Consider the following 18,852-nt stretch of genomic DNA (forward strand, 5'->3'; position numbering starts at 1 on the left):
TTTTTTTATCAAAATTTTGCGTCACTAATTTTTGCAATTTTATTGGCTTTGATATGTATATTCATTGAAACTACAGTGAATTTGACAATCAGGAAAAGGACAATTTAAGAAATACTAAACGTATATTTTATATGATTGTGAATCCTCCACGAAACTATGTTATCTATATGTTTCAGAGCTCATTTTTTGCTTGACTCAATCTTATCTCAAAAGCTGTTAATTTAAATGAAATCACATTAAAATATTTTGTTGATTCATATATTTAGTTATTGGAAAAGAGAACGTTTGCTGTCAACTTTTTGAATGAACATAATTTACTTCGCCTCACAAAATCTAACATCAACTGTTTAAAAATTTACTGCCTTCATTAAATTCTTAATTAAGTGATTATTTAAAACCTAAAATTTTATTTAAGCTGGATAAAAATTTTTAGCCGACGCAATTTATAACGAACACTTCTGAAAATTTTTTCACGAAATATAACGTGTTTCATAATAATCGAAAATGTCCGCCCTTGATGTAATAGAAAGAAAGATCATCAGCCATGCTCCAACAGGTTTGGAATCAACACTTGTTACACAAACACTCCTCCAAGCTGCTCAAATGAAAGCACAGCAAAAGAGAAAAACATTAATTCTTGATCTTGATGAAACTCTTGTCCATTCAGGTTTTCAAAAGCCAGAATGGTACGACTGTGAAGTTCCAGTTCAGTATAATGGCGTTGTTTATACAATTTATGTTCAGAAGAGACCAGGACTTGATCAGTTCCTGAGAACAATTGTTACGCTATACGATACATATATATTCACAGCATCAATGCCAGAATATGCTATTCCAGTCGTCCAGAAAATTTTCCCAGAATTTCCAGTAAATAGAATTCTCTCCCGATACCATTGCAGATTAATTGACGGAATGCTCGTTAAAGACTTAACAATATTCAAGAGGGATTTAGCTGGAATGGTTATTGTTGATAACTCTCCACAGTGCTATAATCTACAACCAGAAAACGGCGTGGAAGTTACTACATGGGTTGGGGATCTCAATGACGATGAGCTTCTTGAGTATCTCCTCCCTCTTCTTATTGACGGCGTAGAAGCTGATGATATTAGACAGTACTTATATAATGCAGCTCAATAAATGTTTGTTTGTATTTATATATTAATTATACTTATTTTATTTAAGTAATTCAATATTTCCTCATGATCTATTTAATAAATTCAATTCCATCGAAATAACAAGATTTTTAAACTCTTTTCGTAAACCCTTTTCATATGTTTCATAAGCTTCCTCATTTAGTAATATGAAGTTATTAAACAGGTTTTTTCCCTCAGGTTTTTTGTTTATTAGATAGATAAGCTAAATTTTGTCACTTTTAGTTTGAGAGATTTATGAAATTCTTAAATCAACTACAGAAGTTATTCTTTCATATGAATGATCAGAAGTTAAATAAAATGAAAAGTGACAAAAAACGATGGAACTTCTTAGTTATTGAATTATTACAAGAAAATAAATCCGTAATATTTGTGTTCGAAAAATTGATATTGAAATAAGCGACATTTGAATTGAGGATTTTAAATTTATTCGTTCACAAAATATTATAAAAAGAAATTATCATAAATCAATAATGATGAAGTGACAGTTTTAAGCACTCAATTTTTAATCGCTTTGCCAAGCAGAATGAACTTTTTAAAGAGCAGTGGCTTTAGCTCAGTTCCAAACAACACAAATCAACCGAGGGCACAACCACAATATAATCAATCAACATATGGCGCAGCTACATACCAACCACAAATGCCTCCACAACCAGAAAAATCTACAAATGAAAAAATCAAGGAAGCTTTTGACAATTTTGGTAATAAGATCGTTGAAGTGTTCACACCAACAAGCAATGAGCCTGCTCAAGTAACAAGTGTTTCACTTCTTGATGAAGCTCCTCAACCAACATCTAAAGCCCCAGTTGTTCAAAAGCAAAAAACAACCAAGAAGTTCGTACACTTAACTCCAGCAAAGAAATTCATCAAGACAACATCAGGAAATGCTAAACCAACACAAGCAGAAGAAAATACTTTCGTAAATAATATGGTTGAAACAAGCATTGATGAGCTCATTGAAGCTCTTAATGATCAAGACTGGAAAGTTAAGGCTCGCGCATGCCGTGGTCTTGAACTTTGCGCTGAACATTTTGGTTTCGAAAAGATTCATCCAGCTAAGTCAACAATCCAAGGTTTAGTTTCTGCTCCGCAAAAGTCATTACAATTAGCTTCAAAGTCATTACTTGATAAAATGGCTTCTGCGCCGACCGGATTTTCATTTGCTCAGACAAGTGCACAACCGGCTACAGAATCGGCCCCTGTTTCTGATGAAGTTATTAATTTTGGTGAAGAACAATAAAAACTTTCTTTTTATCATATTACTTTATAAATTTTTTATATTCTGATCTTACTTTTGGCCTAATTTAAATCCACAGCTTAACTCAAAAGGAAACAAACATTTTCCACAACTTTTGATCACCGAATCGAATACTTTTAATTATTCAAATTTATAATGAATATGTTTAATGAGCCTTTGTACTTTGTGTTTTGGTATACCCATGTGGGCTCATTGCATATCATTGTTAATTGTATTATTCGTTGAAATTGTTATGAAGTTAATCAATTCCCCTACTTTGCTGCTTTTTACTTTTAGGGTAGAATTGATTGCTAATAATATCCAAAATAAGGTTACGAGTGAATTTTCAAAAGAATTACTATCAATTTCTTCAAATAATTTATCAATTGATATTTCATCTCAACGAAATCCAATACAATCACAAAATCTTGCTCAAAAGCAATTACTCAACAAAGTAATATTCCTAAACTCAGAGGAAATTAAAGGAAAAAACTACGAAAATCAACGAATCGTAACAGAAAACGGAGAACTTCATGTAAGGGATTGCAAGTTTTTTAAATGTTCCAATGATGATGGTAAAGGTGGAGCTATTTACTCAAAAGTTAAAGGAACTATTGAATTTTCATTATTTGATCTTTGCAGCGCTAAGGAAGGTGGCTGCATGTATACAGAAGCTGACATTATTTGGGAATCAAATATCGTTTGTAGAATTAAAGTTGCAACAAGAAACGGAGGAATTGGATTTAACCAGGGATCATTCAATTTACAAGTGAGATTTTCCTCTTTTACACAAATATCATCATCTGACTTCTGCATTTTTGCAAAATACTATGGCTCTAAAAACAAAATTCAGAGAACGAATTCATCGAAAAATACACCAGTTGCTGTTAGCAGTGCATTTGAATTAGGATTAGCACCTGTTTTAGTCTCATATTGCACCATAGAAGGCTATTCCGGATTTGCCAAAAATGCAGGTTGCGGTTTTTACAGAGCTCAGTTTACTCTTGAGTTTTCTAACTTCCTTGACCTTACTTCTACGTTCAACACCGAACAAGGCGTTGCTGTTTGGGTTGATGGCGATAATTCTGATGGAGAAATTAGAAGATGCAATTTTCAAAAAATAGTGAGTTATTCAAACGCAGCAACAATTTATATTAATGATGGCAAAGTCAAAATCTCTGAATGCTGCTTTGATACTTCTCAAACAATTTCAATGAAAGGAAAGTTCACTCTTGGAAAAGGAAATAGCTTCAGTGATGTGTGCATAGGCCAAAAATCGCTATTTAGACAAATAGGTATCGAGAATTTCATTAAAATCTTTATATTCTTATTCATCGCATTCAAAATTGCAAAATTTTATATCAAAAAATTATTATTACGCAAGAGGCTCATGGAAATGCGCTCACGAAAATCAAAATATACATTATAATTTATTTATTTATAAATATTAAACTGTTTTTATCCTATTCTTAACCTCCATAGCTTATTTTATACATGATTATTGCCATATATTGCATAAATTTCGGCATGAAATGCTCTTGGATGCATCATGGATTTTGTTACTATTTGTTTCAGTATTCATGCGAGAGTTATCTACATCATATAGTAGAGCTTAAGTCCATAACATAATCAGATTCCAGCCGATACTAGGTGATAGTGAATCATCAAATTTAACATTCACATAAATTTTTATTCGTAGATATTGGAACAGTATGTCCACTATCCAATATTCTTACATTTATTTCTGATTCTAAATCTTCCCTAAAATCAAATTGAGAAGGTGTGGTCGGTCCTTCCTTTTTGCGATGCAGATCTTCGTTAAGACTCTTACTGGCAAACATATCACACTCGAAGTCGAGCCAACAGACCGTATCGAGGACGTCAAGGCTAAGATTCAGGATAAGGAAGGTATTCCTCCGGATCAGCAGCGTTTGATCTTCGCCGGCAAGCAGCTCGAAGATGGCAACACACTTCAGGATTATTCCATCCAGAAAGACTCTACACTCCACCTCGTTCTTCGTCTTCGTGGTGGTGGTAAGGAAGCATACGAACCATCACTCCGTATCCTCGCCGAAAAGACAAACGTAAAGCGCTCTGTCTGCCGCAAGTGCTATGCCCGCCTTTCCGAGCGTGCTCAGCAATGCCGCCATAAACAATGCGGCCACTGCAAGTCTATCCGTCCAAAGAAGGCTGGCAAGGAGTAAACTGCTTCTATGATTAAACACATTTTTATTTACATTTTAATAAATAAAAATGATCAATGGAATAAACATATTACGCTTTAACCAATATAAATTTTTATAATTGAATAATCTTTGGAATGAGGTTTCTATAATGCATTAATGGCATATAGTTTTTCTAAGATGATTTGCTCTTTGTCTTACAATATCAAAATTTTCGATTAAATTTTCTCAGTTTCAGGATTATATAAATCAAAACAATGGCAATATGCATGATAGAGGTACCAATAACGTCACTGAAATGTCAAATTCGTCTAATTTTTTTTTCCCGCTAAATTTTCCTCCTTTATTGAAACTATGTCTAATGATGGTCACCATTTATATACAAGCTGAAGTTGAATTCTTGATACGCCTCCTCATTTTACGCAAGAATTAAAATTGCGCAAAATTCAAATTGCGGAAAAATCATGTTTTTCTTTAAATTTCATAATCAGAAATTATGTATAGTATATATGTATAAAAATATTTTCATTTTATATTTTGGCGGGATTGCGCAAATTTTTTGAAAGGCTGACTATTTTTGAAAGATTTCTACGGTTTGATTTTGAACAAAATTTGGCGCCAAGGCGGGAATTTCATTTCAAATCATTTCAGAATTATGGATCCACCTAGTGAGAATGGCTTTATGACCGATGTTTACTCTTCTCCAGTTTCTAATCATCCACAGACAGAGCAACGTGGCTGGGATGTTCAAGTTGGTGATGATGTAGTTTCCGGGTTACATAAGTCTTCAAAGAAGAAGTCACAATCAAAGAAACAGAAGGAAGTGAAGAAGTCAAAGAAGAATACAGTTGAAGATGATGCTGAGATAGCTCTCTGGTCACCAGCTAAGAGACAATCATGGGAAGCAAGGAAAACGAATCCAAATGCATTCTACTACCGCCATGTTGACCCTGGAGTTGTAAAAAGAACGGGAGCATGGGATGAGAATGAAAAGGAGATGTTTATGAAGGCAATCAAATTACATCCACCCACACAGGGCAAGTGGGGACTTTTCGCAATGAACATTCCAGGTCGTGTAGGCTACCAATGCAGGAACTTCTATCATAGACTTCTTGAGTCTGGTGAACTTCGAGAAGATATGATTCCAGGAGAGTTCATTCTTGCAAAGACGCGCAATACATCAGGAAAGAAGAAGAAAGAATCCAAGAAGAAGAATACACATAAAGTTGAAAGCTCATCTGAGCAAGAAGAGGAAGTAAAGCTTGATTCAGATTCACCTTCTCAAGAAAAAGCTGCCGAAACAGAGGAGGAAGAAGCAAAGGAAGTAGTTATCGATATCCCACCTCCACCAAAAGAGGAACCCAAATTCAATATCAGATCTCTCAAATTATTCTCTACAAGAGTTCTTCAAGAGGATGAAAGGCTCAAAAAAGAGGCAGAAGAAGCCGCTCAACAAGCAATTTCTGCTTTCAAGCAAGAAGAGCCAGAAGTACCAAAGAAAGTCGAAGAAAAGCAGGAAGAAATAATTGAAGAAAAGCCAGATGAAGAAGATGATGATGTTGCAATTGGTGTTGTTGAAGATAAGGAAGCAAGCAACGCAGAGATCGTTCAAGCTGCAGCAGAATCTGTGGAGAGGGCAATGCCACCAGTTCTCAAATGGCATCCAAGGATGGAAGCACCATGGAGAGTTCTTGGTGATGTTAAAGAAGTCATCAAATTCCCAAGTGAGCATAAAGTTGAAGAAGAACAATCAGAATACCAATGCTCAAAGATCATGAGACTTAACACAACATGCCCATTGAATCTATTACTTCTTTCATTCCCAGCACCAAAGAACATGAAGAATGCTTACATTAAAGCTGTCAACAAGAGATTGGCAGAAAATACTGAGAGAAAGCCATTCAACAAGGCTCTTCACGCTTATTTCGCTGCAAAGGACGCTGCAATTAAGAATCCTCATGAAAAAGATCATATTTGTCAGAAATTTGTTCAGCAATTCCTTGATAACGAGATTTAATATTATAATTTATTCTTCTGTTTTGATAAATATTTATTTATTCTTTATTATAATCGAAATCGCTAAATGCGTTAAGATATTTACACAATAGAAATTTTGGATTGGGATAATGTTAAAAATGGAATATTTAGAATTAATATACAAAATACAAACAATTTTATTTCAAGGTCTTTGAAGTTTTGGAAGGGAAGAACGAACTTTTGAAGTTGCAGTAGATAATCTGTTCGAAACCTTTTGAACAGAGGTAACTTTCTTAATAGGAGCTTGTGGAGATCCTTTATTTGGCGTTGGAATTGTCATTGAAGCTCTCATCGGTGGAATTATATTCTTTGGACTTGCCATTGGAACTTTTGGTGTTGGTTTTACTCTCTTTGGCGTTTGCAATGGATTTTTTGCAGTGGAACAAGTTGGCTTTGGCGGCTCTTCGAAAAATTTTGGCGGTTCCATGGTTGGTTTCATTGTAAACGCTGGTTTTAATGGCGGAGTGATCTGTAATTCATCATATTCCTCGGAATCATCATCGGAAGAATAAAGAATTAGAGTATTTGAATATTTTGGTGGGGAATTCCTGGAAATTGAAGGAATTGAGTCAGTAGATCTGATTACACGAGGAGGGGCTGGCGAATATGACTCTTCGTCGGAATATTCTTGATCATATTGAGGCTGGTTTTCGTCTTGGAGAGGTGATGTTTCATCCGTCTCCAGATAATCATCTGGAATGTAAAACACGCCTTGGTAACGCGGTGGGGTCTGAATTGACTCCACTTTAGTTAATGAATCTGTATCTTCAACGCATTGAACTAAATCAATGATTTCAGTAAGCTCTTGGATTCCTTCCTGGTTATCCATAAGGAGAGAAGCTGCAAGATCAATGCAAAAATCAGCTCTTCTAAGAGCATTCGCACATCTGACGCTTGGAAAGCCTAAAGCCTCAAGTTGTGATACCAATTCAGCAAAATTTTCAGGATCTGTAGTTCTTTGAATTTCTGGATTTCTATGCTCTTTACTATATATTGCCTTTGCTGTTCTTATGATTTCAGGTGATGAAAATAATTGTTTCTGGAGGAAGTTTAAGGCCATATGACCCATGATATCATATGCATCAAAATTAATTTTTGTTTTATTATCTTCATTAAGTAAACATTGCATAGTTATAGTATCTCCTTCGACATATTTTATATCCGAAAGTTTCTGATTTCTACTCAATGACTTTCCTTTATAGAAAAACATTAATGTAGCAGGAATTTTATTTAATTTTTTACCGACTTTTGTAGCAATGTTATCTATGGTAGTATTGTCAAGTGCATAAAGTGTGAAATTCACTGAAGCAGCAGATGAAATATGCACTTGCATTTTTTGTAAAATTGTTTACATGGATTATCGTTCATAATTCCCTCAATTTTTTCTTGCTTTTACAACATTTGAAAACTTGAGAATTCTATATTTTGGGCTTAATTAGATATCGCTCATGATTCCATGATAAATGTAAGACATTAACATGCAATCCTAAAGCGATTTATCATCATATCTAATTGTTTTTTTAAAAGTTTTCGATATTTCAAATTCTAGAACGTTAAATAGATAAAGTAAGGGAATCTGATATTAGTTAACAGACTAAAAGCATCCTCTAATCTTTAATTGCTACATTTTTTTAAGAAATAGAATATTGTTACTTAAGGATAGATAGTAAATAATATTTATTAAACAATTATAATACAGAATACTTCTCAATGAACAAAAACTTATCTTTGGTATTATTTTCTGCTACGTTAAGAATTTGTTTCCATTTGCTTTCTCTTTCTCTCTTACAATCGGAGTATTCCTTTTTGGAGATGTCAGAATCGATAGATTCTAGGGAAGATAAAAATTTTGAGGCCATTTCACGAGTTTCAGAATTCCAATGGGAATTGCACGATATTTTAGCACTATTATATACCGTGACACCGATTTCGTTCCAAACTGTAGATAAAAGGCTCAAAAATGTTGAAGTTTGGGAAACTCTAAACGATTGCTGCGAAAGAGAACTAGTACAATCATTAAACAACAATGAAATATGAGCAACAAGTCTAACAGTAATATAAAAAGAGATATTTCGAGAAAAATTTTCTATGACAGTTTGTAAAGAATTCAAATAATATTTTGCCTTGCTAGGGGACACAATTGGCCAATGCTTGAAGAGATGATCTATATAAGTGTCAACAAATAACTTATTTTTTCGAATAAATGCGCAAACAACTTGGGTAAAGGAACTTTCGAATAGATTGAAGTTATTTAGAAGCATGAGTGGAAGTAAAACATTCTGAAAGAATGCCAACCATTCTTTTCCTTTGTAAATTGTTGTCCATTCTGCAAAAAAGTCAAAAAGGGAATTGAGTGAGCTCTGAGCATATACATCGTAACTTGCTGTACTCATAAAATGCGAAAATTCAATCATATATACTTTACCAGTAAAATTGTATCTTTCAGCTATGGCAAGAAGTAATTCGCAAGCACATTTTTGCTCACGTTTGTCTGGAAATCTGATGCACTGAAACAAATTATGTATAAATAAATCATCAATTTGATTTGCAACAAAATTCGGTCGAATTGTATCAGTATACATAAATTTGGTAAAGATATCATAAATAACTCGAAGGTGCATCCACTCTAAATCGTATGCAGTATCATTTGCACGTAAAATTGGAATGTTGATCAAAGGACGAAAAATATTGGCAGCAAACATCTTGAAAAAGGCTTGAATGCATTCGATAGTTAGTACTTTTGCAATTTTAGGTGATTGTATTGCATCTATGAGCTCTGTTATCAGAGTTGTTTTTAATACTTTTAAAGAATAGTCACTTTCTTCGCTTGAAAAGTCACAAAAACCACAACATGTATTGCACTTTCTAATAAATAGTTGTGGGATCTCTCCTGTTTGGCATTTCTCCAATGTCTGTGTTTTGACAATTAATCTTTTAGTGGAAGTATCCCTAATTGTATAGTATTGAATAATAGATTTTGTTATGTCTTCTATTTTATCATCATCAAGGACCTTTTTCTGTGTGTTTTTGACCACTTTCCAATTTGGTTGAAGCTTTAGAATGAAATCCTGGGAGCATGACTGAAGAGTAGGCTTTAAAAGAGGCATAATATGCTTTTGCCTTTTTGGCGTGAATATTAAAGGTCTCGATCGCGAGACTTTTAACATTGTTGCCGAAAAGAACTCAAAAAAATATTTCACTTTTGATAAAGTCTTATCAGAAAATTTTCTTATCGTTATTTTACAATTCAATAATTTCAATGAATATTAAATTCTTAAACGGTTTTATTTTTAATTTTTAATGAAAATGTTGTAAACAGAAATTCATCAAAAGTGACACCTCAGAAAAGCTAAAATATTGAATTTTTGGAACTTTTGATAGAGCACGTTTTTAAATATTAATTAAAGTAAATGTATATTTTGTAAAGATTCTTTTTAATAAAAAAATAAAATTTTGAAGAAGAACACAAAATCTTCTGAAAAATAATATCACATAAACTCATATTATTTTCTAATATATAACTATTTTATATAAAAATCAAATTCAATGATCTTAAAAGCGAAGGATAAACCTCAAAATTTACGAATATAATGAGTGGGAATATAATGCTTATCTATCATAAAACCATATGAAATATTAATTTTTGCTTTACGCCTAATTTTTGACGACAATTAGCAAAAAATGTTAAATGTTAACACTCAGTCCATTTGAATATGAAAAATAAAATTGACTTTGATTAAATGTTTTTATTTATCATGCAATTCTTCTTGCGACCAAAGATTTGAATAAAAGTTCAAAAAATAAGATAGCTTAAAAAATAATATACGGTAGTGTTTACTAATAGATGAATAGTATATAAATTCTATTAAAATGGATTTGATCCAAAAAAATATAAAACCAAAAATAATTGTTATAATTTAAATGAAGAAGTAATTTAAAACGATTTTATTTATGATCAAATTTTATATATTTTTTTGGATCAAATCCATTTTAATAGAATTTATATACTATTCATCTATTAGTAAACACTACCGTATATTATTTTTTAAGCTATCTTATTTTTTGAACTTTTATTCAAATCTTTGGTCGCAAGAAGAATTGCATGATAAATAAAAACATTTAATCAAAGTCAATTTTATTTTTCATATTCAAATGGACTGAGTGTTAACATTTAACATTTTTTGCTAATTGTCGTCAAAAATTAGGCGTAAAGCAAAAATTGATATTTCATATGGTTTTATGATAGATAAGCATTATATTCCCACTCATTATATTCGTAAATTTTGAGGTTTATCCTTCGCTTTTAAGATCATTGAATTTGATTTTTATATAAAATAGTTATATATTAGAAAATAATATGAGTTTATGTGATATTATTTTTCAGAAGATTTCATTCTATATGCCTATGAAAAGTACTCTCAAAACAAACTTTTTCCTAATTATAATTAAATCTAGAATATTGTATTATGCTTAGTATTATTTCATTTTTCTCATTCAATTTAGAATTTACAAATGTCAAAAAATTGAGAGCTGTCACTTTTGATGAATTTCTGTTTATTACAAAAATATGTAAATTAAGATTAAATAAAGATATCCCAATTAAATAATTGAATTATTCAAAATTTATAATCAAGCGAAAAAGAACGTTTTCCTTAATTGTTCATAGATTTAAAATAAAAATTCGAAATCTGACAAATTTTTACAGAACAACAATACGAAATATTTAGCTCTGCTGTTATCAACTAATTCATGTTTCAGCCGTGTGCTATAGTCTAGAATAATACAAGCTGTTAACATCATTGTACAAGATTGACGCAAGAACATTCAAGATGTCTCATAAACCGAGTGGACGCAATTTCAAAAAAGTGACATTGTAATATTAGAATATGGCGCGGTAGTATTTCGACTTTGAAATTTAATAGTTCACAAGAAATTGGCATAATGATCAGGAGGATATTCAATAAATTGCTTCTGTTTTTGATATTTTTGTATAAGGTGTCATCAGATATGTGACATATATTGAAATCATACAGTATGGATTAACTATTGACAGATTTCTTGTTCAGCCATCAAAACATAAGCATTTTTTAGAAAATTGAATTTCTACTAATACAAGTGTCACTATAGCACCTTTTGATCATAAAAATAATTAGTGACACAAAAAACTCATTTCTTTCACTTCCCTCTGCAGTTTCAGAAAAGATATACATAGTTCGAAAGAAAATAAATTTAAAAAAATCAAGAAACAAAGGAATTATCTATAAACATCAATAAATTTATTATCATCAAGAAATCTTCACTAATAGAAATATAATTTCCTATTGTTTTATTGCATTATCTTCGATTTCTATCATATAACTTATTTTTATTTAAATTTTCAAAATTTATTGGTCAGAAAATTGAATCAATACCGATTATTTGGCAGGAATATTGTAAGATTTACAACCCTTTTTGAGCAACGTAAATTTTTCATATATGAGTGAAGATTGGAAACTCTATACAGAAGATCCTAACGAAGAACCATACCAAGGAATACTAAATCTTTTGCCGTCATCATTGAAAGATGTCTGGGAAGACCAAGACCCAATGATGCCAGTCCCAATTCCGAAATCTCCCTCACCTCAAGCCCCTTCCGGAATTTATGAGGGTAATAGTATCCCAAAGCATACAAAGCCATTTCCATTCCCAGAATCAGCCCCTGCTTTGTCTTTCATGGAAGATCATGAAGGAGCAACCCCAACTACTGAGCCAGAAGTCCTTGTAAATCAAACAATATCTTCTGACACAAAATTTTATCAAGTTCAATTCCATCCATTCAGAACAGAACTTTATCACTGGTCGCAAATTTCGAATCTTAGCGTCGGTGATTATGTAGTTACAGAAGCCGATAGAGGATACGACGTAGGTAGAATTGTTGAGGAGGTTAGATCACCTCCATCTCGCGAATCTAAAGCTTCGAAAGGAATTGTCCGAATTGCTTCACAACATGAAATATCTCAACTCTCACTTAAAACAGAAAGAGAGAAAAGAGCGAAAGAACTATGTCAGACAAAAGCGCGCGAATTAGATCTACCAATGTCGATTGATGGTGCCGAATTTCAGTTCGACGGCAAGAAACTCTCATTTTACTACACGGCAAATGCTTATGTCGATTTTAGAAATCTTGTTCGCATTTTGTTTAAGACTTTCGGCATGAGAATTTGGATGGTTTGGCATGATGGAAACGAAAGAGTTAAAGACGTACTTCAAAGAAGCGAACAGAAATAATAGATTTATAATACTAGTTTTATACAGTTATAAATGCGGCCATAAAACATATACATATTATTAAATATTTTTTATCGAATTTAAGTTTCTTAAATCTTATTAAAGAATATAATCAGGACTTTAATACTAATACATTATAAAATGATTTTCTGATTTAAATTTTCGATTGACATTTGGAAACTTAGAATAATCTATTGATTTCATAATGAAATACTCTTCCACTAGTTTCAAACAATAATTAAATCAATGTTTGAGTTCCAGATGGTATCTGAAAATATCATATATTTGAGAAGATGTGCAAACATGCTACATATACCATGTTATATCAGCAATGCACAATCTGATCATCAATCAATTTTAGTTATTATTACCAACATTCAAATTTAGATTTGCTGAAAGGCAGATCTATAGCTGGACTAGAATTACCAGCGTAATCTTTAAGGTCAACATCTTCCCAGTATATTGCTTTAAATAAAACTTTCAGATTAAAGATAAACTACATTAAAGTATAATATTGGAATCTGAAGTCATCCAATCATCGAAGATTATTTGTTGGGTCCCCAAATACTGCTAAATGATATGCTTGACTATTATCTAGGCAAAAATTTTACACAATTAGTCTTTTTGCTCAAAGTATTCAATGTAAAAATTCTCTCAATTTTTTGGCTAAAAAGAAACTTTTTTTATCAATTAATTCTTATGGGATACAAACTCACTACATCTAGATCTGGAACTTATGGGCACTATTCCTATTTAGATATAGATTGCCCTGTCAGAAGAAGTTTCAGCACTTCAAGAACACCAAGAACAGCAAATAATTCAACTGATTTATTTGACTTAGAAAGCCAGACAAAGTTTAGGGACTTGCTCGAACATCAGAGAAAAGAACTTTCCGTGTTTGAAAGAAATTACATTCTCGAAAATCAAGATATTGTTGATGAAATGTCAAACATTGATAAAGTTTTTGATGTTGATGAGCGCGAGCGGCTTCAAATGGAAGGTCAGCTTGTGAAGCATCAATACAACATGTCCAAATTAGCACTTCAGCGGAAGCAGAAAAAAGAAAGAGAAGAATTTTGGAAAGAAAGGAACCGTCAGAAAAACGAAATCATGCCTTACCATGAGGAGATTGCATCCACACCGTATATTCAGCGACCAAGGAGCGTGGCCTTATCTCAGATTACGACTCCAAGAAAAATCGACTCGTCGATGCCAGACATTGTTGAAGTTAATGGGGATGATATTAATTTTGGAAATGAGGCCGAAAAAGAAAAATTAGAAAATGAAAAACGTTCAAAAATTAAGATTCGCGAAAGGGATGAAATCAAACCAATCACAGGTACATTCCTTTCGAATAGATACGTAAATCTTTCAAAGGCCAACAAAATCGGCAAATTCGCAAAGCCAAGAAAATCTATTCCCAAATATCCGTATTCATCTAGCTTAAGATCACCTGTAACAAAGATTTCCAATGATTTCAGTAGAGTTTCACAAAGTCCTGAAATTACTATCGGAAATGAAAAGTTACAATAAGCTATTTCACATTACACATTGTTCATTTCTTCGAGAAATAACAAATTATTGATTCAAATTCAATTTGTAATTGTTTTGAATTCATTTTTATGTTTTTAGACTTTTAATAAATATATTATTTAATATTTTGGTTTCTCGTTAGATTTTTGGCATAAAGTATCTCAGTTTTTTTAATCGCAATTCGGAAAAATAATATTGATTCTGATGCAAAATTATTGAATCAAATTATGGAACACGCATTTATCATAGATTTGATGAGTAATATTGAAATCTCGATAGTCAATCCAAATATGTGCATATTCATATTGAGATTATAAAATCTGAGTCAAAAACTAGTAAAATTAATAAAAATTTGTCCCAACGGACTTATATCCTAAAAACTCGTTAAATTTCTTCAAAAGAAGTGATAAAAGAATTGTCTAATGCAAATTTAACTAAATTATCCTTGATTAAATGTAAAATATAATTATACAAGTTAATTTAACGAAAGTTTTAAGAGTAAACTGTTTACATTTTGCTGATAATATTTCAAATCGATTTATTAGTGATTTTGATGAAATAAATGATGGAAGGACTACATTGCAAGGAGATATTTGTACTACTAATCCTATTTTTTTATTCGAATTTCGATATACTTGGCGTTTCCAATGTAAATGATAATGACAATCAACTTTTATCAATTTGAATGGATTATATTGAATTTAGCTTGAATGAAAATATCTCGGGAATATGGAATATATTAATACTTTGAAATTATTCAAAAAGTATAAAATACCATTTAATCAATAGGTTTAATTCAAAAGTTTTTTGATGATATTTTGAATTTTCGTTGAAAAATTTATACGGCGATACACTATTTATTGCAAATTCAAAAAACCCATAGTTATGTCACTTTTAATATAAAGTATTCAAATAGTGAGTTGCTAAGACTAAAATTATTTTTACTTATTATAATGTATATATTAAGATTCAGCATTATAGCATATTTGAAATGTTTACATTACAAAATTATATCATATTCTTCACACACACTTGACGGTTAGATCATCTAAAATTGTGAACAAACCGCCACCAAAAAGCCGAGGTTTTATAAAATTCTTAAAGAAATTACATATGCTCTAAATATAATGCGTATCAATATTAAATAAAAATCACCATTGGGACAAAACATTATTCAAAATAATTTCAATGGTATTCAAAATAATTTTTTATATAAAAAATCGCATACGTTCTGCTCTCAATTTCCTGGTACTATCTCTTTCAATTACATGACTCTGATGTTTTTCTTGTTCAGATCATTTATAATTTCGATATGTGCGAAATCCAAGCATCCAAAAAGGTTTCCCATCTTTTGGCAAGCCACATCCAAAAGTTCAATTCACACAAGCTGAAGATAACCAACTTTTGGCACTAGTTCAATACTACGGAGATAAAAACTGGAACATCATTGCTCATATTATGGGAAATAGAAACCCAAGACAATGCCGTGATAGATATACAAAGTATCTCTCACCAGATCTTAATAAGAATCCATGGACACCCGAAGAAGATGCTTTATTAATTAGCAAATACCATGAAATTGGAGCGAAATGGGTTAAAATGTCTAAGTTCTTCAACAACAGAACAGACTATTCTCTTAAAAACAGATGGAATGTCCTTGTTAGACATAATTCTGTAACAATGAACTCTCCAATTTCAGAACCAGAAGAAGAAAAGATCATAGACAACCAAAGTGAAATTGAGACTGCTGTTCAAGACGTAACAGCTGATCCAATGTTCATGGATTTCGATTTTACAACAGATTTCGATCTTTTTTAAGAAATTGATCTCTATAATAATTGAATAGATATATTAGAGTTATTTGTATTATACTGTTTTGTATATAAATGATTATGGTTATGAAATTTTATACAATTTTTTCTAATATATAATGGTTTCTAAATCTTTTCACTCATTTCATCTATTCTTATCCAATAAGAATATTCTCAGCAATTATAACAATATTTGAATTAAATTACATTGAAATTTTCTTGAAAAGTAATTTTATTATTCTATTGTTTTATAGCTAAAAATGGATTATACTTCTTTTCATCACCAATGGTTGTTGGATCTCCATGGCCAGGAAATACAAGTGTATTATCAGGTAATTTCATAAGTTTATCAACAATTCCCCTAATTAATGCCTTTCCATCGCTAAGAGGGAAATCAGACCTGCCCACAGAGCCTTGGAAAAGAGTATCTCCTGAAAATAGAGAACTTTCGCTTTTATTGTATAGGCAAGTTCCACCTGGTGTATGACCTGGTGTTTGGATGACTTCAAACTCAATGCCATCGAAGTTTAATTTTGGTTTATCTAATTTATCAACAAAAATCATTCTATCCATGTACTTTTTGATATCAAATCTAGCTCCACTATATTTGGAAAGATTATAATCCGGATTTGTATACAATGGCTCATCAAGTGAAGATGCGTAAATCTTTAAATCTGGAAATGTATCGCATAATTCTGGTACACCACCTATATGGTCTGAGTGACCATGCGTTAGATATATGTCAACTTTGTCATTTGGATGGGCTGATTTAATGTGTTTTACAATTTCACTTCCATAACAAGAAGGATCGACGACAATGATCCTACTTGCTAATGTCAAAAGATAAACATTGTTCTCTAAAGGACCAAGTATCATTCGCTCGATTTTGAAATCCTTTCCTAACATTTTTTTTTGTTTGACAAAATTTTTTCAATTGTAAATTCATTATGATTGAGGAAGAAAACCACAACAAAATCATTTATTTTTTCCTGCTTGTGATAGAAATAATATGTATATTATCCCTTTATGCATCTTTCATAAACGCATTCGCCGAAGTTGATTCTCATATCACAAGTTTTATTTTCGTTCCCGATCAACCAAAAATAAAAGGTAATAAATGGTGGTACCAACTACCATACCTACAAATGAACTCAATTATTACACATGAACCAGAAGAAAACTTAAATTATACAAAAATTACTTTAAAAAAGTATCGAACAATGAATAATATCCCAAAAAATTTAACGACACAATCAGTAATTTACATTGTACTAATGGAAGACATATTTGTCCAAAGAAGGATGATAGTTAAAAATGATACAATTGTCAGAACATTATGCTTTGGAAAAGCAGTTGCTAAAAACTCGATCAAACCAAATACACAGGCATACGAGGAAATGGTCTATGTCTATCAATTTTGGAACATGTTTGGCCATAATATTGAAGATTATGTAGCCGCTTTAATGTTTGTTCCAAAAGAATTAAACGACAGAGGCTTCTTTGTTCTCACGCCACCTTGTTGCACAAATATAACATACCAAATCGCTAGATACTTAGGAATAAATGTCACTTTTGTAACCATACGTGATGAAAGGCGCGAGCAAATATTTGCCAAGAAACTATGGATCATCACTTCAAGAGAGCTTGGCCACGGCTACGCAAGTGGAGGTTTTCATAGAATGCGGGCTATAATTTTCCAAAAAGAAGAGTACAAGAAAATCAAACCAGAAAGATACGTTGTTGTTAACAGGCCTCCTCGATCAAGGCGATTCTTTGATGATGCAAACAAACTTGTCAAAATTTTGAATGAAAATACAACTCTTGAAAAAGGTTGTCAATGGGTGAGGGATGATAAATCGTATGGTATTCCTTTTTCGGATATGATCAAATACTGGATGTCATTAAAAGTCCTTGTTACCGTTCAAGGATCTGGAATTTACAACGGAATATTTATGCATGAGAATACAGGTATGTGTTTATTGTTTTGTGACATTGTTGACACTCCAAATCTTCAACTTTGTACGCATCTACACATATTTACAATCGGAGTGATTCATCCTGGACGACCAATCCTTTCTTACAAGGCTCAACCAACAAATTACACTGACATGGTCACATACACACAGAGAGTTGTTGATGCTGTTTATAACGGACATTGGACAAGTCTCGACGGATTAAGAGGATTTCTAAATGCTTCGTATCCTGTAACAAATGCAACTTATTTCCTCTATAACTATAAGGAATATGCGAGACACTGGTAATTTATATTACATATCTTTATATTATTGTTGTTTTTATGCTAAAAATGCAATTCAATCCCTTTAAATAACCAAAAATCTATAAAGCTGTTAGAAATCTCTAACAAATCAAAAGAAACTGATAATGTTTAACTAAACAATCTTAATAAATTTCTACATCATATCCTGCACAATACATAATTCATATCAACTATTATCTAAATATCTATATTAAGCTCTATAAATGTACCAGTGTAACACCGAATTTTCAACAAATGAAAATGTTGGGGGTGTCACCATACTGAAATTTATTTCACTCTTCTTTTTTTTTTACTCGCTGAATAAAAAGCTGATAATTTTTAATGCTCAATAGTATGATTAACATATGCAAAAAGA

The 18,852-nt window shown here is 31.8% G+C and overlaps 11 protein-coding genes across 11 annotated transcripts, besides 4 other annotated features; 9 read left to right on the plus strand and 2 right to left on the minus strand.

The window, feature by feature from the left end:
• Window positions 1-504: 504 nt before the first annotated feature.
• TVAGG3_0184820 (phosphoprotein phosphatase protein) lies at window positions 505-1,137 on the plus strand (the record flags this gene model as incomplete). The annotated part of the gene is made up of 1 exon (XM_001327209.1): window positions 505-1,137. The coding sequence occupies one exon, from the start codon at window positions 505-507 to the stop codon at window positions 1,135-1,137; it is 633 nt and encodes a 210-aa protein (XP_001327244.1).
• Window positions 1,138-1,663: 526 nt separating this feature from the next.
• TVAGG3_0184830 (armadillo (ARM) repeat-containing protein family) lies at window positions 1,664-2,472 on the plus strand (the record flags this gene model as incomplete). The annotated part of the gene is made up of 1 exon (XM_001327210.2): window positions 1,678-2,391. One exon carries the CDS (start codon window positions 1,678-1,680, stop codon window positions 2,389-2,391), a length of 714 nt encoding a protein of 237 aa, XP_001327245.1.
• Window positions 2,473-2,641: 169 nt separating this feature from the next.
• Window positions 2,642-3,817, plus strand: TVAGG3_0184840 (uncharacterized protein; the record flags this gene model as incomplete). The annotated part of the gene is made up of 1 exon (XM_001327211.1): window positions 2,642-3,817. One exon carries the CDS (start codon window positions 2,642-2,644, stop codon window positions 3,815-3,817), a length of 1,176 nt encoding a protein of 391 aa, XP_001327246.1.
• Window positions 3,818-4,144: 327 nt separating this feature from the next.
• On the plus strand, window positions 4,145-4,683 carry TVAGG3_0184850 (structural constituent of ribosome; the record flags this gene model as incomplete). The annotated part of the gene is made up of 1 exon (XM_001327212.2): window positions 4,194-4,592. One exon carries the CDS (start codon window positions 4,194-4,196, stop codon window positions 4,590-4,592), a length of 399 nt encoding a protein of 132 aa, XP_001327247.1.
• A 514-nt stretch (window positions 4,684-5,197) lies between these two features.
• On the plus strand, window positions 5,198-6,625 carry TVAGG3_0184860 (SANT/SWI3/ADA2/N-CoR/TFIIIB'' DNA-binding domain-containing protein; the record flags this gene model as incomplete). Its single annotated transcript, XM_001327213.2, has 1 exon — window positions 5,227-6,588. The coding sequence occupies one exon, from the start codon at window positions 5,227-5,229 to the stop codon at window positions 6,586-6,588; it is 1,362 nt and encodes a 453-aa protein (XP_001327248.1).
• A 125-nt stretch (window positions 6,626-6,750) lies between these two features.
• Window positions 6,751-7,941, minus strand: TVAGG3_0184870 (UBA-like family; the record flags this gene model as incomplete). The annotated part of the gene is made up of 1 exon (XM_001327214.1): window positions 6,751-7,941. One exon carries the CDS (start codon window positions 7,939-7,941, stop codon window positions 6,751-6,753), a length of 1,191 nt encoding a protein of 396 aa, XP_001327249.1.
• Window positions 7,942-9,915: 1,974 nt separating this feature from the next.
• Window positions 9,916-9,953: a mobile genetic element.
• Window positions 9,916-9,953: a terminal%2Cinverted (terminal inverted repeat of Banshee-A3 transposon ID:TVAGG3_0184880).
• A 1,178-nt stretch (window positions 9,954-11,131) lies between these two features.
• Window positions 11,132-11,168: a mobile genetic element.
• Window positions 11,132-11,168: a terminal%2Cinverted (terminal inverted repeat of Banshee-A3 transposon ID:TVAGG3_0184890).
• A 902-nt stretch (window positions 11,169-12,070) lies between these two features.
• On the plus strand, window positions 12,071-12,975 carry TVAGG3_0184900 (PSP1 C-terminal conserved region-containing protein; the record flags this gene model as incomplete). The annotated part of the gene is made up of 1 exon (XM_001327215.1): window positions 12,084-12,875. The coding sequence occupies one exon, from the start codon at window positions 12,084-12,086 to the stop codon at window positions 12,873-12,875; it is 792 nt and encodes a 263-aa protein (XP_001327250.1).
• Window positions 12,976-13,574: 599 nt separating this feature from the next.
• Window positions 13,575-14,408, plus strand: TVAGG3_0184910 (uncharacterized protein; the record flags this gene model as incomplete). Its single annotated transcript, XM_001327216.1, has 1 exon — window positions 13,575-14,408. One exon carries the CDS (start codon window positions 13,575-13,577, stop codon window positions 14,406-14,408), a length of 834 nt encoding a protein of 277 aa, XP_001327251.1.
• Window positions 14,409-15,690: 1,282 nt separating this feature from the next.
• On the plus strand, window positions 15,691-16,238 carry TVAGG3_0184920 (RNA polymerase II transcription regulator recruiting protein; the record flags this gene model as incomplete). Its single annotated transcript, XM_001327217.1, has 1 exon — window positions 15,867-16,226. One exon carries the CDS (start codon window positions 15,867-15,869, stop codon window positions 16,224-16,226), a length of 360 nt encoding a protein of 119 aa, XP_001327252.1.
• A 204-nt stretch (window positions 16,239-16,442) lies between these two features.
• Window positions 16,443-17,137, minus strand: TVAGG3_0184930 (hydroxyacylglutathione hydrolase protein; the record flags this gene model as incomplete). The annotated part of the gene is made up of 1 exon (XM_001327218.1): window positions 16,460-17,125. One exon carries the CDS (start codon window positions 17,123-17,125, stop codon window positions 16,460-16,462), a length of 666 nt encoding a protein of 221 aa, XP_001327253.1.
• A 38-nt stretch (window positions 17,138-17,175) lies between these two features.
• Window positions 17,176-18,634, plus strand: TVAGG3_0184940 (glycosyltransferase family; the record flags this gene model as incomplete). Its single annotated transcript, XM_001327219.1, has 1 exon — window positions 17,494-18,480. The coding sequence occupies one exon, from the start codon at window positions 17,494-17,496 to the stop codon at window positions 18,478-18,480; it is 987 nt and encodes a 328-aa protein (XP_001327254.1).
• Between the last annotated feature and the right edge of the window lie 218 nt (window positions 18,635-18,852).

Source organism: Trichomonas vaginalis, chromosome IV, assembly GCF_026262505.1.
Source record: "Trichomonas vaginalis G3 chromosome IV, whole genome shotgun sequence".
NCBI classification, from domain to species: domain Eukaryota; phylum Parabasalia; order Trichomonadida; family Trichomonadidae; genus Trichomonas; species Trichomonas vaginalis.